We start from the raw sequence: 16,580 nt of genomic DNA on the forward strand, positions 1-16,580 counted from the left end.
TGCATCACTATCTCCTCGTAATGACACGCCTTAAAACCGCAAAATTAAGATTACAAATCTAACACTTGGTGGGCCATTGCAAAAAAAAAAAATTCTTGCAGCAAAAATTTGTAAATGTCTGAAGTGCGAGAAATGCACCCACCCCCCGGCCTTGAGAGTGGCATGTAGCTGCACCAACTGTGTTCAGGACTGCCCTTGACAGACAGCCAATCAGCGTCGGCGCAGTGGACACATACGGTGACGTCGTTTCAACCTGATGTGTGCAAATCAGCGGCGGCCAGCGTGCTGAATGAAACCAATCAGCGTGTTCCAACGAGCAACAGCTCAGCCAATCGCGAGCCTCCACGACGGGAAAGAAGTGACGGCTTATATATGGAGAGACCACATTTCGTCCAGCATTATTCTAGACAAGTAAAGATTTGAAGGAGATACAGTTTGCTCTAAGCGACTCTTACCGGTAGAGGAAACGCAAAGGCCGTTAAATCATTGGTTGTACTTCTGTTAAGGTATGTATAAAGCGTTAATATGAATATGATAATGAAGCATAGCTGTATTTTCCATTTTCTGCAAAATGTTTTATTAAGATAAAACCGGTTAAGCTAAATATTGACAAATAAACCAGCTGAAATGTAACTACACTACTGTCCTCTGAATGAACTGTACATACTCGGTAACCTAAATATAATAAACAGGATGTAGTTTGGAATGTTCTAGCATGGTGGTTTCCCCCTGCATGTCTGCTAGGCATGGTAGCGTAGTTAGCAAGATACCGGGGAATTGGCAGTGGGGTGGTGGTAATGATGGAATGATTGACTGGTGATCCATCTTATTTTATCGAGAATTCATTTTTCCTGTTATATTTTTTTGCCAAGACCAACTTTTAGTCTGCCGTGGGTCTGCAAGCTCAGCAAGTGACATTACGCAGTACCGTTAGTTTCTGGCTAATGGAACTTGGGAGGCTGAACCCACCTAATATCTTACGTTGTATTTCTTTTCTGCAGATCTGCTTGTAGATTTAAGTACAAACAAACAAAGATGAAGCTGTTGTGGGTTGTGATGCTGGTGGTCGGCACAGTGTTTGCCGCCGACGATGATGATAAGAAGGACAACGTGGGGACTGTGGTTGGGATTGATCTGGGGACCACATACTCATGGTAACAAGTCACGTTAAAATCTTTAAATAGTGACATGATGCCACAGTGGAATAAAATGGCATTCAGACTAAATTTAAACTGTTTTCTTGCAGTGTTGGAGTGTTCAAGAATGGACGTGTGGAGATTATTGCCAATGACCAGGGAAACCGAATTACCCCCTCCTACGTGGCCTTCACCAGTGAAGGTGAGCGTCTGATCGGTGACGCTGCCAAGAATCAGCTGACCTCTAACCCTGAGAACACCATCTTTGATGCCAAGAGGCTCATTGGTCGCACATGGGGTGACTCGTCTGTGCAGCAGGACATCAAGTACTTCCCCTTCAAGGTGAGCTTGTAAACTGAAAGTAGAACTTGTAGTTGCTTGTTCTGTGGGTCATGTTTGAGCTAAATTGTTGTTAAATTAATATTGATATGTTTTCCTCTGAAGGTTACTGAGAAGAAGAGCAAGCCCCATATCCAGGTTGACATTGGTGGTGGTCAGATGAAGACCTTTGCTCCCGAGGAGGTCTCTGCTATGGTGCTGACTAAGATGAAGGAGACTGCTGAGGCTTACCTGGGCAAGAAGGTACAAAAAGTCAGAGACTGTAAAACAGGGAAAATTTTAATTAAATGGTGTATCATCAAATCTAACTTTATCCTTTTTCCTCAGGTCACACATGCTGTGGTCACTGTCCCCGCCTACTTCAACGATGCCCAGCGCCAGGCCACTAAGGATGCTGGTACCATTGCTGGTCTGAATGTTATGCGAATCATCAATGAGCCGTAAGCATCCAGTCAAAATGAATTTGCAATTTGAAACTCCAAAGAATATCTCTGCACTCCCTTCTAATAAACTCTCATTGTATTCTTTAGAACTGCTGCTGCTATTGCTTATGGCCTGGACAAGAAGGACGGAGAGAAGAACATTCTTGTGTTCGATCTGGGCGGTGGCACCTTTGATGTCTCTCTTCTGACCATTGACAACGGTGTTTTCGAAGTGGTGGCCACCAACGGTGACACTCATCTGGGAGGAGAGGACTTTGACCAGCGTGTCATGGAGCACTTCATCAAGCTGTACAAGAAAAAGACTGGAAAAGATGTGCGCAAAGACAACCGTGCTGTGCAGAAGCTGCGTCGCGAGGTCGAGAAGGCCAAGAGGGCGCTGTCTGCCCAGCACCAAGCCCGCATTGAGATCGAGTCTTTCTTTGAGGGAGAGGACTTCTCTGAGACCCTGACTCGTGCCAAGTTTGAGGAGCTGAACATGGTAAGATATTAATTTGGTTCTGAAAATATTGCGTATCAAACATTATGGGAGAAACTGTTGACCGAGCTTTTTTAACCTGTGTGTTCTTCAAAACCCAGGACCTGTTCCGTTCCACCATGAAGCCTGTACAGAAGGTGCTGGAAGATTCTGACTTGAAGAAGCCTGACATTGATGAGATTGTCCTGGTTGGAGGCTCCACCCGTATCCCCAAAATCCAGCAGCTGGTGAAGGAGTTTTTCAACGGCAAAGAGCCATCTAGAGGCATTAACCCTGATGAGGCTGTGGCATACGGAGCTGCTGTGCAGGCTGGCGTGCTTTCTGGAGAGGAGGACACTGGTGAGTCATCACTTTTAGAGATATTCTTTGAAACAGGGGTGAGCTTTCAAATGTGGTCCTGTTTACTAAACATTTTCCTTCACTTGCAGGTGATGTGGTTCTTCTGGATGTGTGCCCCCTGACCCTTGGTATTGAGACTGTTGGAGGAGTAATGACCAAGCTGATCCCCAGAAACACTGTGGTGCCCACCAAAAAAGCTCAGATCTTTTCTACAGCCTCTGATAACCAGCCTACTGTCACCATCAAAGTCTATGAAGGTAAGAGTTTGGATATTATTCTTTAAATTTCCCAAATAGTGTTTTTATACAAAGACTCCAATGACAAGAAACCCGTGACAGTGAAATAAATAAGTTCCACAAGTCTAATTGACTTTTTTTATTTCTCTTAGGTGAGCGTCCTTTGACCAAAGACAACCATCTCCTGGGTACCTTTGACCTGACTGGCATCCCCCCTGCTCCTCGCGGTGTACCGCAGATTGAAGTCACCTTTGAGATTGATGTCAACGGCATTCTGCGTGTCACTGCTGAGGACAAGGGCACAGGCAACAAGAACAAGATCACAATCACAAATGACCAGAACCGGCTAACGCCCGAGGACATCGAGCGCATGGTGAACGACGCAGAACGCTTTGCTGACGAAGATAAGAAGCTGAAGGAGAGGATCGACGCTCGCAATGAGCTGGAGAGCTACGCATACTCCCTGAAGAACCAGATCGGTGACAAGGAGAAGCTTGGTGGCAAGCTGTCAGATGACGATAAGGAGTCCATTGAGAAAGCAGTGGAGGAGAAGATTGAATGGTTGGAATCCCACCAAGATGCTGACCTGGATGAGTTCCAGGCCAAGAAGAAGGAGCTTGAGGAGGTGGTTCAGCCCATTATCACCAAGCTCTACGGTAGTGCAGGTGGTCCACCACCAGAGGGCAGTGAGCAAGATGAGAAGGATGAGTTGTAGGCAGGTCTGAAGTCTTGTCGCTCCTTGGCCCTCTGGCATGTTGGTGTACATATTGGACTGATGGGACTCAAATTGTGAGAGGAGTGGCCGGGAAGGGGCTGACAATAACAAGTGACCATACTGAATTTCCTGAAAGACTTTAAAACAAGTTTCAGTGTGTGAGACGTGTTCTCTTCGCTGGAAGGCGGAGATATTTGTCAGCCTGGATATGAGGCTTGTTGCTGCTGTTCTCAGGCAGTCCTGATGGGGAGGGATGTAGTTGGGTGGGGCGGGTGGGTTTTGTGGGTACACTGAATATGGTGTCTGTGGGATGAAGGGCTCTTTATGTTCACAGGCAGTGCAAAAGTTTATTTATTGAATCTGGTCATTGTACTTCTGGAAAGACAATTGAAATAAATGTTTGATACAAACTGTTTTCTGTCCGGTCTTATTTTATAGTTTCAGGTTCCACATTGGTAAAGTCAACCCTCTGAAAACTTCATCTTTCAGTGTATGAAATTTCAATTTTGTACATGAATGAGAAGCATTTAACCTTTTTTTTTTTTTTTTTTTTTCTTTCAGCATTTAATGGTAGCTTTAAATGTAATTATGTCAAATATTTTATTCCTACATCTTTTTTTATTTTTTTTATTTTACAAAATTCAATATATATGGTACCCAGAGTATTCATGCCTCCAAATACAAATAACATGTTTATTGCCTCAGGGGGTGCTGGTCTGTTGGCTTGCACCTCCTCTGGATTCCCATCATCACACACTGTCCAGGGAAATATACACATGGAGTGGTCAAGACGTTTTGGTGGCAGAGCTCCTTTGAATTTCATTAGGAGCCATCTACATTTGTCTGCAAGCAGAAAATATAAAAACAATCATACTTGGATGTTTGTAAACAACTAAAATACCGTATTTATATAGGGTTAAAAAAAAAAATGGCTTAAAGACAGTGTACCAGTGTTAAATCTGTACATGGAGTTGCTTGCTCCATCTGCTGTCATCCCTCCAAATATGTAAATGTTCTTGCCCAGCACAACAGCTGAGTGGGCAGCTACTCCTGGTGGAATATCTCCTTTGGCCTGCACTTTCTCCCACTTCACGTTCCCTTTAAAGATAATTTAACAGATATTTTTATATCATCCCAGTGCAATGCAGTGATACTCTGAACAATTATGCTGCATGTGTGTTGACATAGTGAATGAATATAGATCTTTGAATCCACCGCTACAATGATGTGATCACGTGTGGCTGGAGGGTGCCTGTCTTGTGTTTCAGGTTGGGACCAAGTAGAAGACACTGCAACAGATTTACACGAAAGTGATGGACAGAGAAAAAAATAATTACTGTCATATAAACATATATTTTTCATATCATTTGTTCAAACTGAAACCAGAAAGGCATAATTTACAGCAGCAAAAAAACATAATTTCAGGGGCAATGCAGAGAATACATGCCCCTTGATATTTAAAATGTGTGCTTTTTGTCCCCCTTAATAAAAATATTAAAGAATCAGGTATCTTATTTTGAAAACTTAAACTTCTTGAAAGACATTTAAAGCTGTGTTTGGATGTTGGCTGTTTTCATTCTCTGTCAAGATGATCCCACACTGCTTGAATAATGTTGAGGTCCAGGCACTGGGGAAGCCAATCAATGACTGGTTGTGTTCCATTGTTTGTGTGCTTTAAATCCAGGTCTGCTTTTACTGCACTGGGGGTATACTGGGATCACTGTCATGCTGAAAATAAAGCCGTTGCCAATTAGATGCTTTCAACAAGGTGGATCAAAATCTGACTGTACCTTTCTGCGTTCAGAATTCCACCAGTTAAAAAAAGAAGAAGCTTCAATGCCACTGTCTGAAATGCTCCTCGAAAACATAACATAGTCTCCACTGTGTATTACAGGTGGCTGTGGGTTCTCTCTGTTGTAGCTCTGTCCTGTCCTTCTCTGTACATATCGATGAGGATTTACATCAAAGATTTCATTTTTTCATTAATCACTCCAACAGACCTGTTGCCACTGATTTTCAATCCAGTACCTGTGTTATTTGGTATACCTCAGCCTTTTCTCCCTGCTTCCCTTCTTTAAGAATGGCTTCTTGAGAGCCACCCCTCAACTTAGACCATTTCTGATGAGGCTTCAATAAACAGCAGATGGATCAGTTGAAAAGCTAGATGCATTTCTCAGGTCCTGTGTCAGGTGTTTGCTGGATTTTTTCCTGTTTCTTAAGGTCATGACTTTCAGGCAATATTCACCTGCGGTAGATTTTTAGGCCTGAAATGTTTTTTTATTTTGGTCCTCCACTTGTTCATCTTCTTCTGATATTTTATAAACAATCTACAAACCATGCAGACATATGCCAAGTTTTCACCTAATAGCTCTTTGGGAATCATCTTGTCGGTGCAAAAATACAAATTTTGTCTGTCAAACTGTGATATATTTGGCATTTATGGTAGTTGTAGTAGGAACTGAAAAAAATTGGAACAAAAATTGTGTTTCTGCAACAGGCTGCCAGCAACAAAAAGCATAAAGATAGAATTATCTTATGGTTGTATGGCATAACAGACAGACAGACAGGCAGATAGATAGATAGATAGATAGATAGATAGATAGATAGATAGATAGATAGATAGATAGATAGATAGATAGATAGATAGATAGATAGATAGATAGATAGATAGATAGAAAGGGCAGTATTTACTTTTAAGGGAATAGTATTGTATTTTGTATTCTATTTGTTGAAATGTTTAGAAAAAATGGTTTAAATGTTTAGCGATAATTTATCAAGTGAAAAAAGTTAGTTTTTGTAAAAACATAATAGTTATTTAGAAACATTGTACATGTATGCCTATTGCTATATATTTAAACGATTATCATTTGTTACTGTAACATACTTAAGAAAGTCACGATAAAATGAATCAGTTATACTCAAAAAGTGTCCCACCTCAACATGTTCTTGGCAGTCTGAAAACCTATTATCATTTTAAATATCTCCATGTAGCATTATCCCTCTGACTTTCAGATTAATCTTTTGAACTTGAAAGAGAGGTCAAAGGTTAAATTTGGTATGACATTTAAAATCTTTAGAGTCTAAGTTATAAGGCTTTTGGCAATTTTCCACCAATAGACCAATAGGTCATTAAGTTTACAATGAAGACCTGAGTGTATGCAAGGCCGATTTTAATGTGTTGTTAACATGAACTCACACTACACTCCTACGAAGGTTTATCAGATTTCTATCAAAAGTTTTAAGTGGGAGACTGACAAAAATATAACTGCCTTGGCGGAGGTAATTATACATTTATACATACATTCACTTATTTTTACATACTTGTGGCGTTACATTCACACACTCACACTTCGGCACAAACGGTGACGTCGCCTAAACCTGATATGTGCAAATCAGGTGCAGCCAGCGCGCTAGACGAAACCAATCAGCGCCTTCCACCAAACAGCAGCTCAACCAATAGCGAGCCTCAAAACTGGGAAAGCGTGACGACTTGTTTATGAAGGCTTCTATATATACACGATTTCACAGATGCAATTATGTGAAATAGACAAAATAGACACAGTTTGCTTCACAGTATTGCAACTTTTGGAGGTTATTGTTGCTTATACTGTTTTATTTTGTAAAAAAGACGCTATCAAGACCTCAACTACAAATTGGCGAAGGTAAGACTCGAACCGGCGGCTTCAAACTGGGATTCATGTTGGTGCGTCTAAACGGAGTGAGCTAAACTGACAACAGGGGCAAGTGCGTCACAGATTTATATATGAAGGTTAAAACGTCTATCATCAGCATGATCATTTTTTACATTTTCAACAATACTTTTTTTTTTTATCACGAAGTAGTCAGTGTTTAAGAAAAAGGAAAGAATAATATTTAAAAATGCCGAGTGACTTTGAAATATGTTTTATTTGTTGATTATTTTTTAATTACCACTTAGAATAAAATATTTTTTTGTTTTTAAATTGCCACTAAGAATAAAATGTGGTTGTTGTTGTTTTTTAAGAGGAGCTGGCCAAGAAGGTGGTAGGAATTGCAACCAATGTTACATCACAGTTTTGTCAAAATATTTTAAGTTGCCAAAACGGATTGGACTTATTATACTCTAGGTACAATAACGTAGTCAAAAATGTTTATAGTATTTATTATCTAAGACCAACTTCAAATCTGCTATGGTTCTGGAGCTCAGCAAATCACATCAGTACCATTAGCTGCTAGCTTCATGAACTCGGGAGGCTTAGTCCACTTATTGATTTCAAAGCCACGTTGATTTACGTTGTATTTATTTTCTGCATTTTCCTTGTAGATTGGAGAGCAAACAAACAAAGATGAAGCTGTTGTGGGTTGTGATGCTGTTAGTCGGCACAGTGTTTGCCGCCGACGATGATGATGATAAGAAGGACAACGTGGGGACTGTGGTTGGGATTGATCTGGGGACCACATACTCATGGTAACAAGTCACGTTAAAATCTTTAAATAGTGACATGATGCCACTGTGGAATAAAATGGCATTCAGACTAAATTCAAACTGTTTTCTTGCAGTGTTGGAGTGTTCAAGAATGGACGCGTGGAGATTATTGCCAATGACCAGGGAAACCGAATTACCCCCTCCTACGTGGCCTTCACCAGTGAAGGTGAGCGTCTGATCGGTGATGCTGCCAAGAATCAGCTGACCTCTAACCCTGAGAACACCATCTTTGATGCCAAGAGGCTCATTGGTCGCACATGGGGTGACTCGTCTGTGCAGCAGGACATCAAGTACTTCCCCTTCAAGGTGAGCGTGTAAACTGAAAGTAGAACTTGTAGTTGCTTGTTCTGTGGGTCATGTTTGAGCTAAATTGTTGTTAAATTAATATTGATATGTTTTCCTCTGAAGGTTACTGAGAAGAAGAGCAAGCCCCATATCCAGGTTGACATTGGTGGTGGTCAGATGAAGACCTTTGCTCCCGAGGAGGTCTCTGCTATGGTGCTGACTAAGATGAAGGAGACTGCTGAGGCTTACCTGGGCAAGAAGGTACAAAAAGTCAGAGACTGTAAAACAGGGAAAATGTTAATTTTAATTAAATGGTGTATCATCAAATCTAACTTTATCCTTTTTCCTCAGGTCACACATGCTGTGGTCACTGTCCCCGCCTACTTCAACGATGCCCAGCGCCAGGCCACTAAGGATGCTGGTACCATTGCTGGTCTGAATGTTATGCGAATCATCAATGAGCCGTAAGCATCCAGTCAAAATGAATTTGCAATTTGAAACTCCAAAGAATATCTCTGCACTCCCTTCTAATAAACTCTCATTGTATTCTTTAGAACTGCTGCTGCTATTGCTTATGGCCTGGACAAGAAGGACGGAGAGAAGAACATTCTTGTGTTCGATCTGGGCGGTGGCACCTTTGATGTCTCTCTTCTGACCATTGACAACGGTGTTTTCGAAGTGGTGGCCACCAACGGTGACACTCATCTGGGAGGAGAGGACTTTGACCAGCGTGTCATGGAGCACTTCATCAAGCTGTACAAGAAAAAGACTGGCAAAGATGTGCGCAAAGACAACCGTGCTGTGCAGAAGCTGCGTCGCGAGGTCGAGAAGGCCAAGAGGGCGCTGTCTGCCCAGCACCAAGCCCGCATTGAGATCGAGTCTTTCTTTGAGGGAGAGGACTTCTCTGAGACCCTGACTCGTGCCAAGTTTGAGGAGCTGAACATGGTAAGATATTAATTTGGTTCTGAAAATATTGCGTATCAAACATTATGGGAGAAACTGTTGACCGAGCTTTTTTAACCTGTGTGTTCTTCAAAACCCAGGACCTGTTCCGTTCCACCATGAAGCCTGTACAGAAGGTGCTGGAAGATTCTGACTTGAAGAAGTCTGACATTGATGAGATTGTCCTGGTTGGAGGCTCCACCCGTATCCCCAAAATCCAGCAGCTGGTGAAGGAGTTTTTCAATGGCAAAGAGCCATCTAGAGGCATTAACCCTGATGAGGCTGTGGCATACGGAGCTGCTGTGCAGGCTGGTGTGCTTTCTGGAGAGGAGGACACTGGTGAGTCATCACTTTTAGAGATATTCTTTGAAACAGGGGTGAGCTTTCAAATGTGGTCCTGTTTACTAAACATTTTCCTTCACTTGCAGGTGATGTGGTTCTTCTGGATGTGTGCCCCCTGACCCTTGGTATTGAGACTGTTGGAGGAGTAATGACCAAGCTGATCCCCAGAAACACTGTGGTGCCCACCAAAAAAGCTCAGATCTTTTCTACAGCCTCTGATAACCAGCCTACTGTCACCATCAAAGTCTATGAAGGTAAGAGTTTGGATATTATTCTTTAAATTTCCCAAATAGTGTTTTTATACAAAGACTCCAATGACAAGAAACCCGTGACAGTGAAATAAATAAGTTCCACAAGTCTAATTGTTGACTTTTTTTATTTCTCTTAGGTGAGCGTCCTTTGACCAAAGACAACCATCTCCTGGGTACCTTTGACCTGACTGGCATCCCCCCTGCTCCTCGCGGTGTACCGCAGATTGAAGTCACCTTTGAGATTGATGTCAACGGCATTCTGCGTGTCACTGCTGAGGACAAGGGCACAGGCAACAAGAACAAGATCACAATCACAAATGACCAGAACCGGCTAACGCCCGAGGACATCGAGCGCATGGTGAACGACGCAGAACGCTTTGCTGATGAAGATAAGAAGCTGAAGGAGAGGATCGACGCTCGCAATGAGCTGGAGAGCTACGCATACTCCCTGAAGAACCAGATCGGTGACAAGGAGAAGCTTGGTGGCAAGCTGTCAGATGACGATAAGGAGTCCATTGAGAAAGCAGTGGAGGAGAAGATTGAATGGTTGGAATCCCACCAAGATGCTGACCTGGATGAGTTCCAGGCCAAGAAGAAGGAGCTTGAGGAGGTGGTTCAGCCCATTATCACCAAGCTCTACGGTAGTGCAGGTGGTCCACCACCAGAGGGCAGTGAGCAAGATGAGAAGGATGAGTTGTAGGCAGGTCTGAAGTCTTGTCGCTCCTTGGCCCTCTGGCATGTTGGTGTACATATTGGACTGATGGGACTCAAATTGTGAGAGGAGTGGTCGGGAAGGGGCTGACAATAACAAGTGACCATACTGAATTTCCTGAAAGACTTTAAAACAAGTTTCAGTGTGTGAGACGTGTTCTCTTCGCTGGAAGGCGGAGATATTTGTCAGCCTGGATATGAGGCTTGTTGCTGCTGTTCTCAGGCAGTCCTGATGGGGAGGGATGTAGTTAGGTGGGTTTTTGAGGGTACACTGAATATAGTGTCTGTGGGATGAAGGGCTCTTTAAATTCACAGGTAGTGCAAAAGTTTATAGTTTTCTCATATATATATATAATTTTAATTTGAAACTTGTTCAGATGTAAAACTGCAAATTCCAAAACTAATTTCATGTCGAAATATTTTATTGCAATATCATTTTTTTTCCTTTCAAGCTTTTTTTTTTTTAAGTTTTTTTTAGTTTTTTTTTTTTTTTATTTGACAACAGTCACAATACAGTCATTATATATGGTACCCAGAGTATTCATGCCTCCAAATACAAATAACAGGTTTATTGGCTCAGGGGGTGCTGGTCCGTTGGCTTCCTCCTCTGGATTCCCATCATCACACACTGTCCAGGGAAATATACACATGGAGTGGTCAAGACGTTTTGGTGGCAGAGCTCCTTTGAATTTCATTAGGAGCCATCTACATTTGTCTGCAAGCAGAAAATATAAAAACAATCATACTTGGATGTTTGTAAACAACTAAAATACCGTATTTATATAGGGTTAAAAAAAAAAAATTGGCTTAAAGACAGTGTACCAGTGTTAAATCTGTACATGGAGTTGCTTGCTCCATCTGCTGTCATCCCTCCAAAGATGTAGATATTTTTGCCCAGCACAACAGCTGAGTGGGCAGCTACTCCTGGTGGAATATCTCCTTTGGCCTGCACTTTCTCCCACTTCACGTTCCCTTTAAAGATAATTTAACAGATATTTTTATATCATCCCAGTGCAATGCAGTGATACTCTGAATATGTATGATGCATGTGTGTTGACATACAAAGTGCTTCCTTTGTGAATCACAGATGTGGACAGTCTTACTTGAATCAAGAGAATACATATCGTTGTGGAATTTGTCTCCAGCCATGCCCCCATGAATGTAGATCTTTGAATCCACCGCTACAATGATGTGACCATGTCTGGCTGGAGGGTGCCTGCCTTGTGTTTCAGGTTGGGACCAAGTAGAAGAAACTGCAACAGATTTACACAGAAGAGATGGATGGAAAAAAGATTATTTTTATATAAGCATATACGCTTTTCATAGCAATTGTCAATAGTGAAACATGAAAGAAACAGGAGAATATGGATTTTCTTTTTGAAAATCTCAATCACAGACAGGAAATGCCTCGAACAGTGACATATCATATTTCCTCAGCACTTGATCTTTTTGTATCTACCAGTGAATGAATAATGAGTGTATACATTCTCTTAATTGTTTGCATCATATATCAATTATGTCTGTTATGTGTGTTTTTTTTTTCTTCTGTTTTTATAATCAGCATTGGGAAGGTTACTTCTAAAATGTATTCCACTACAGATTACAGAGTACATGCCCCAAAATGTATTTTTGTAACATATTCCATTACGTTACTCAATGAGAGTAACATATTTTTGAATACTTTGGATTACTTAATATATTATTATGGTTTTTACAACTACATGAATGTACTCTTGCTGTGTGATTTATTACTGAAGGCTACTCGCCATACCAATACCAACTACATTTTAGAATCTTAATATAAAATGAGTAACAGTAGGGTGGACATTAGGTAAGGCTGCAGTTTTTGCAGCGATCTCGTATAGAAAACTATTTCATGTGTATATAAAACAGGTCCCCGGCTCCGAACCATAGTAAAGGGAACTCTGGCTAATACGTCGGGTTCTGTGTCGGGCTCGTAGCCTGAAATCTAGCTATACTATATTTACATGCTTCCATCTCCAGTTTCTGCTCAGGGACAACTCGTACTTTTCCACTCTCCTTTTTCTCCCTCCCTCGCTCACAGACACATAACGGGTATGGCAGTCCATTCTCCCTGCAGCACGGACTACACTGCCCATGAGGCTACATTCTTTAGGGCGATGCCTCTATCACTGCCTATTGCCTTCATATTAAATAATTTCTTGACCAATTTTTAAAAATATTTCTTCACGTCATTATGCGGGTCGCAAGTAGGGGTTACATAGTCCGCGAGATTGACACACAGGCATTAGAGCCTCTTAATGCGTGTTTTGTTTGGGTTTCCACTGGCGTGGAATTACCAAAAATAGAGAGGGCATAGCCTAACATATGAAACAGGAAAAGACCACCGTGTAATCCATTTGTTTCAACAAAGTAACTGTATTCTGAATACCACCCTTTTAAAGGGTAACTGTAATGGAATACAATTACTCATATTTTGTATTTTACATACATAACGCCGGTACATGTATTCCGTTACTCCCCAACACTGTTTATAATATACATATAGAGCAGGGGGTCCCCAATCCCAGTCCACGAGGGCCGGTGTCCCTGCAGGTTTTAGATGTTTCCTTGATCCAACACAGCTGATTTAAATGGATAAATGACCTTCTCAACATGTCTTGAAGTTCTCCAGAGGCCTGGTAATGAACTGATCATGTGATTCAGGTGTGTTGACCCAGGGTGAGATCTAAAACCTGCAGGGACACCGGCCCTCGTGGACTGGGATTGGGGACCCCTGATATAGAGGTTTAGTCATGAGAGCATCTAAGACACCAAAAGTGATGAAAACCAAAGAATTATAATAATAAGACATTTTTAAAACAATTCAGTACCAGGTTTTCCATAATTTTCTCACATGATTCAGTAAAAATGAAATTTGACCTAAAAGCCATTCTAAGCTGTGGAATAGAAATGCTATTTGACCATATGGAGTCAAGGCTAAGTTTCAGCTAATTAAAAAGGTCTACAGCCAAAATGCTCCCAAAATAAATAAAGAAACAAAATTTACTAAACTTCAAATCACTGAATCTAAAAAGCTGACGCTTAAAATTGTTGCTTGGCTCTAGTGTTAATGAACCTCTACTGCATCAAAATGTCTTTACTGAAAATAACTAAAATACATTTTGACCCCTGGAATTATTTTCAGACGGCCACCGTTCTTAATCCATTCTGGCGAAACTGCGCTCGCATGAATGAGAAATGTAAAATATATGAAATTCAACTATGAAAGTTCAAATTTAATGACATTATCTCTATTTGATCTCGTGACTTTTACTCTGATTTCACATCTGATCTTCCTAGAGTAGCAAATACTTTGTAATGCTGTAAATTAAACGTACATATTTTTGAAGCATATGATAAAAAAAATCCCACTTTATTTTTTCATTGTCTTTTACACTATCAATTATTTTACACATTATTTTAAACTGCTGTCAGTGAAATGAATACAACCTTTGCATTTCATTTATTGGTGCCCTACTCTGTTAAATAATTTAACAGGTTTGATTGTGGAGACATCCACAGATAGATATGTAGCCCAGTGAATTGATATGTTTTCTAATATCCTCTCTTTATAGATTTTTTGTCCTTATTTTTAAAACATAATTATATAAAGCAACCATTGACGATTGAGAAAGCATAAGATTACTATTTATGATGAAAATTCAACTCAGCAATTTACATAGATGTCCAATACAAATAGATCAATCAATATCTTAGACACGGCACCCAATCAGCTATTTCAGTTTTCACATCAAAACCCGGAAGAAATAACAAAATTTCATCTCTGAAGCAGATTTCTTCTGAAATACTGTCAGGTGGTGTTATTGTAATGCACTGCGATAAGCAGCAGGTTTATCTGACACAAACCTGTATCAAACACATGAAGTTTGGAGTCAGAGACAGGTGCAGATCCTATTTCCCCACCAGAGAACACAAAAAGCCTGTCTCCAAGGCAGGCTGAGGTGGTGTGGTATGTCCTGGGACTCGCGGGTGTCCCATTTGTTTCTACAGTATTCCAGCGAGGGTTACTGTCTAGACACACACAGAATGGAAAAGATTTGTGGGTATTCAATATATCGTGTAATCTATTTATATGATCATGTATGGTTACAGACTACAAGTTTTCAAGGTTTTCACAGCCATGGTTTCACAGGTCAACAAGAAATCTGAGTGAAACCTTTCTCATCTGTGAAAATCCATCAGATTACTAGGTTAGGTTAAAATAGGATTTACCTGCCACCTGTACATTTTGGATACAGTTGCGATTTCCAGTCTGCTGCGCACCCCCAAACACCCACAGGCTCTGGGGGCAGCTCTCTGGTACAAAACTGCAGTGTTCATACCTTGCCTCCAAACCCTCCCACTCAGCAATGTCCCAGCCATGATTGTCTGGTCCATACAAAAACAAAAATGCAAAGAAAGTTATATAATATCAGTCTGATGGCTGATGATAACTTTAGCTTCTTGTCATAATTAAAAAAGACGTCCCATTAAAGCCTGTAAAACACAAGCCTGATAACTATATTATAAAATACAGAGGTATACTGAGGTCATAATACTGTAAAAGCTGGCTCTGGATATATATATATGTATATATTCAGAGCCAGCTTTTACAGTATATATATATATATATATATATATATATATATATATATATATATATAATTTTTACCTAGATTTATGATGTGCGAATCTGAGAAACTGCCACTGGGATTGGCTCCTCCAATAATAAGGAGTCTCCCTTTTCCTCCATCTTCAGATGGAGTGAATATACAGGTGTGACCAACACTAACACCTGGAGCACTTCCCCTGGGTCTCAAAGAATACCTATTAGCAACAGAAAAATTTTAACCAGAGGCTACATCCAATGTTATACTCTTTTTAAAATCACAAGTGCACTGAAAGTACTTCAACTCACTAACCATATTCCTTCTTCGGGTTTATGTTGAGGATCAAGGACTGGGAGAAACTCCATGTCTGTCAGAGATACATTAATATAAAGATTGTTTCCTCGTGTTTTGTATCCTCAGTGATGATGCTACAATCAAAGTTATAAGATACGAATAATACACTACGAGCTGGGATTAAAATAATGACTAACACTGACTGACTGTACTTGAGAGCCTCTGAAAAAGCATACATACCTACATTTTCTTACGAAATGTATCCACAATGTAAGCAATCCAAACAGGTCCCTTTTTATTGTTCTAAACACTTAGAGAAGAACTTCTTGTAAGCGACTGAGTTGGAAACACAATCAGCGTCCCCAGTCCGCATTTTGAGCACGAGAAGAGCTTCCTCTCCGCTAACCTGTCCTTCCGGGTGAAAAGAGGAGACTACCGTGGCTTTCCGTATATATTACGTGAAGTAATTTCCCCTTGGTCCCACTTTGTAGTGCACATACGTGAATTATGTTAATAAAGTTAAATAAAAAACTCGTAATTAGTTAACGTAAATACTTAACTACTAGCCAGAATGGGGCTCTACGTTGAAGTCTGTACGCATTTGTTTTACGTAGGTTACGTTATGTCATGCCTTCGTTCCAAACGTGGTTGCCATGGGATTGCCGAGGCGCATGCTCAGTTTACCAATCTCAATTAGCTACTCCTAAGTGCATATTTTATCATACCTAAAACATTAATGTTAATTCCTGGCATGGTTAACGTAGAAAAATGATTTTAAATACAAACTGCAAATTGTTTATTTATTTATTTATTTATTTATTTATTTATTTATTTAACCCAAAGAGTTCTACTTCTCACTTCAAGCAAATAAGGTAGGCAGGCTAAGAGCATTTTCAAACTTAAATACAAGTAAAAGCATAAAATGTTTAATGGTATATTTGACATAGTAATGTGGCTGTGCAAATATTCTCAG

The 16,580-nt window shown here is 40.6% G+C and overlaps 3 protein-coding genes across 4 annotated transcripts; 2 read left to right on the top strand and 1 right to left on the bottom strand.

Annotated features, from left to right (window-relative positions):
- The first annotated feature begins 343 nt into the window (after window positions 1–343).
- On the top strand, window positions 344–3,943 carry LOC147326013 (endoplasmic reticulum chaperone BiP-like). The gene is made up of 9 exons (XM_086300854.1): window positions 344–506; window positions 1,002–1,154; window positions 1,247–1,478; window positions 1,581–1,718; window positions 1,803–1,915; window positions 2,006–2,396; window positions 2,495–2,732; window positions 2,822–2,989; window positions 3,121–3,943. The coding sequence occupies exons 2-9, from the start codon at window positions 1,036–1,038 to the stop codon at window positions 3,681–3,683; spliced, it is 1,962 nt and encodes a 653-aa protein (XP_086156980.1). The 5' UTR covers window positions 344–506; window positions 1,002–1,035; the 3' UTR covers window positions 3,684–3,943.
- A 3,273-nt stretch (window positions 3,944–7,216) lies between these two features.
- LOC147326014 (endoplasmic reticulum chaperone BiP) lies at window positions 7,217–12,277 on the top strand. The gene is made up of 9 exons (XM_086300859.1): window positions 7,217–7,345; window positions 7,987–8,130; window positions 8,223–8,454; window positions 8,557–8,694; window positions 8,785–8,897; window positions 8,988–9,378; window positions 9,477–9,714; window positions 9,804–9,971; window positions 10,106–12,277. Exons 2-9 carry the CDS (start codon window positions 8,009–8,011, stop codon window positions 10,666–10,668), a joined length of 1,965 nt encoding a protein of 654 aa, XP_086156985.1. The 5' UTR covers window positions 7,217–7,345; window positions 7,987–8,008; the 3' UTR covers window positions 10,669–12,277.
- rabepk (Rab9 effector protein with kelch motifs) lies at window positions 10,014–16,241 on the bottom strand. Of its 2 annotated transcripts, none has more exons than XM_086300861.1 (8): window positions 15,852–16,241; window positions 15,626–15,680; window positions 15,376–15,530; window positions 14,937–15,092; window positions 14,571–14,735; window positions 11,783–11,932; window positions 11,502–11,651; window positions 10,014–11,394 (listed from the first exon to the last, which is right to left on the bottom strand). In XM_086300861.1, exons 2-8 carry the CDS (start codon window positions 15,676–15,678, stop codon window positions 11,171–11,173), a joined length of 1,053 nt encoding a protein of 350 aa, XP_086156987.1. In that variant the 5' UTR covers window positions 15,679–15,680; window positions 15,852–16,241; the 3' UTR covers window positions 10,014–11,170. The 2 variants fall into 2 exon arrangements, with proteins under 2 accessions (XP_086156987.1, XP_086156986.1); XM_086300860.1 differs by having other exon boundaries at window positions 10,015–11,394; window positions 15,848–16,241.
- Window positions 16,242–16,580: the final 339 nt, after the last annotated feature.

The sequence above is a fragment of the Aulonocara sp. 'chitande type north' Nkhata Bay genome, linkage group LG7 (genome assembly GCF_057382095.1).
Source record: "Aulonocara sp. 'chitande type north' Nkhata Bay isolate Kocher_YH1m ecotype deep benthic linkage group LG7, A_spYH_male_GT1.1, whole genome shotgun sequence".
NCBI classification, from domain to species: Eukaryota; Metazoa; Chordata; class Actinopteri; order Cichliformes; family Cichlidae; genus Aulonocara; species Aulonocara sp. 'chitande type north' Nkhata Bay.

What these genes read in the sequence shown, in the direction of transcription:
- rabepk (XM_086300861.1), bottom strand. Translation starts at nt 15,678, where the DNA reads ATGGAGTTTCTCCCAGTCCTTGATCCTCAACATAAACCCGAAGAAGGA. An exon ending in CCAAAATGTACAGGTGGCAG is followed by an intron (nt 14,736 to 14,936) that starts GTAAATCCTATT and finishes GTGTGTGTCTAG; the next exon opens with ACAGTAACCCTCGCTGGAAT. An exon ending in TATGTATTCTCTTGATTCAA is followed by an intron (nt 11,652 to 11,782) that starts GTAAGACTGTCC and finishes TTATCTTTAAAG; the next exon opens with GGAACGTGAAGTGGGAGAAA.
- LOC147326014 (XM_086300859.1), top strand. Translation starts at nt 8,009, where the DNA reads ATGAAGCTGTTGTGGGTTGTGATGCTGTTAGTCGGCACAGTGTTTGCC. An exon ending in CTGGGGACCACATACTCATG is followed by an intron (nt 8,131 to 8,222) that starts GTAACAAGTCAC and finishes GTTTTCTTGCAG; the next exon opens with TGTTGGAGTGTTCAAGAATG. An exon ending in TTCTGGAGAGGAGGACACTG is followed by an intron (nt 9,715 to 9,803) that starts GTGAGTCATCAC and finishes CTTCACTTGCAG; the next exon opens with GTGATGTGGTTCTTCTGGAT.
- LOC147326013 (XM_086300854.1), top strand. Translation starts at nt 1,036, where the DNA reads ATGAAGCTGTTGTGGGTTGTGATGCTGGTGGTCGGCACAGTGTTTGCC. An exon ending in CTGGGGACCACATACTCATG is followed by an intron (nt 1,155 to 1,246) that starts GTAACAAGTCAC and finishes GTTTTCTTGCAG; the next exon opens with TGTTGGAGTGTTCAAGAATG. An exon ending in AGTTTGAGGAGCTGAACATG is followed by an intron (nt 2,397 to 2,494) that starts GTAAGATATTAA and finishes TTCAAAACCCAG; the next exon opens with GACCTGTTCCGTTCCACCAT.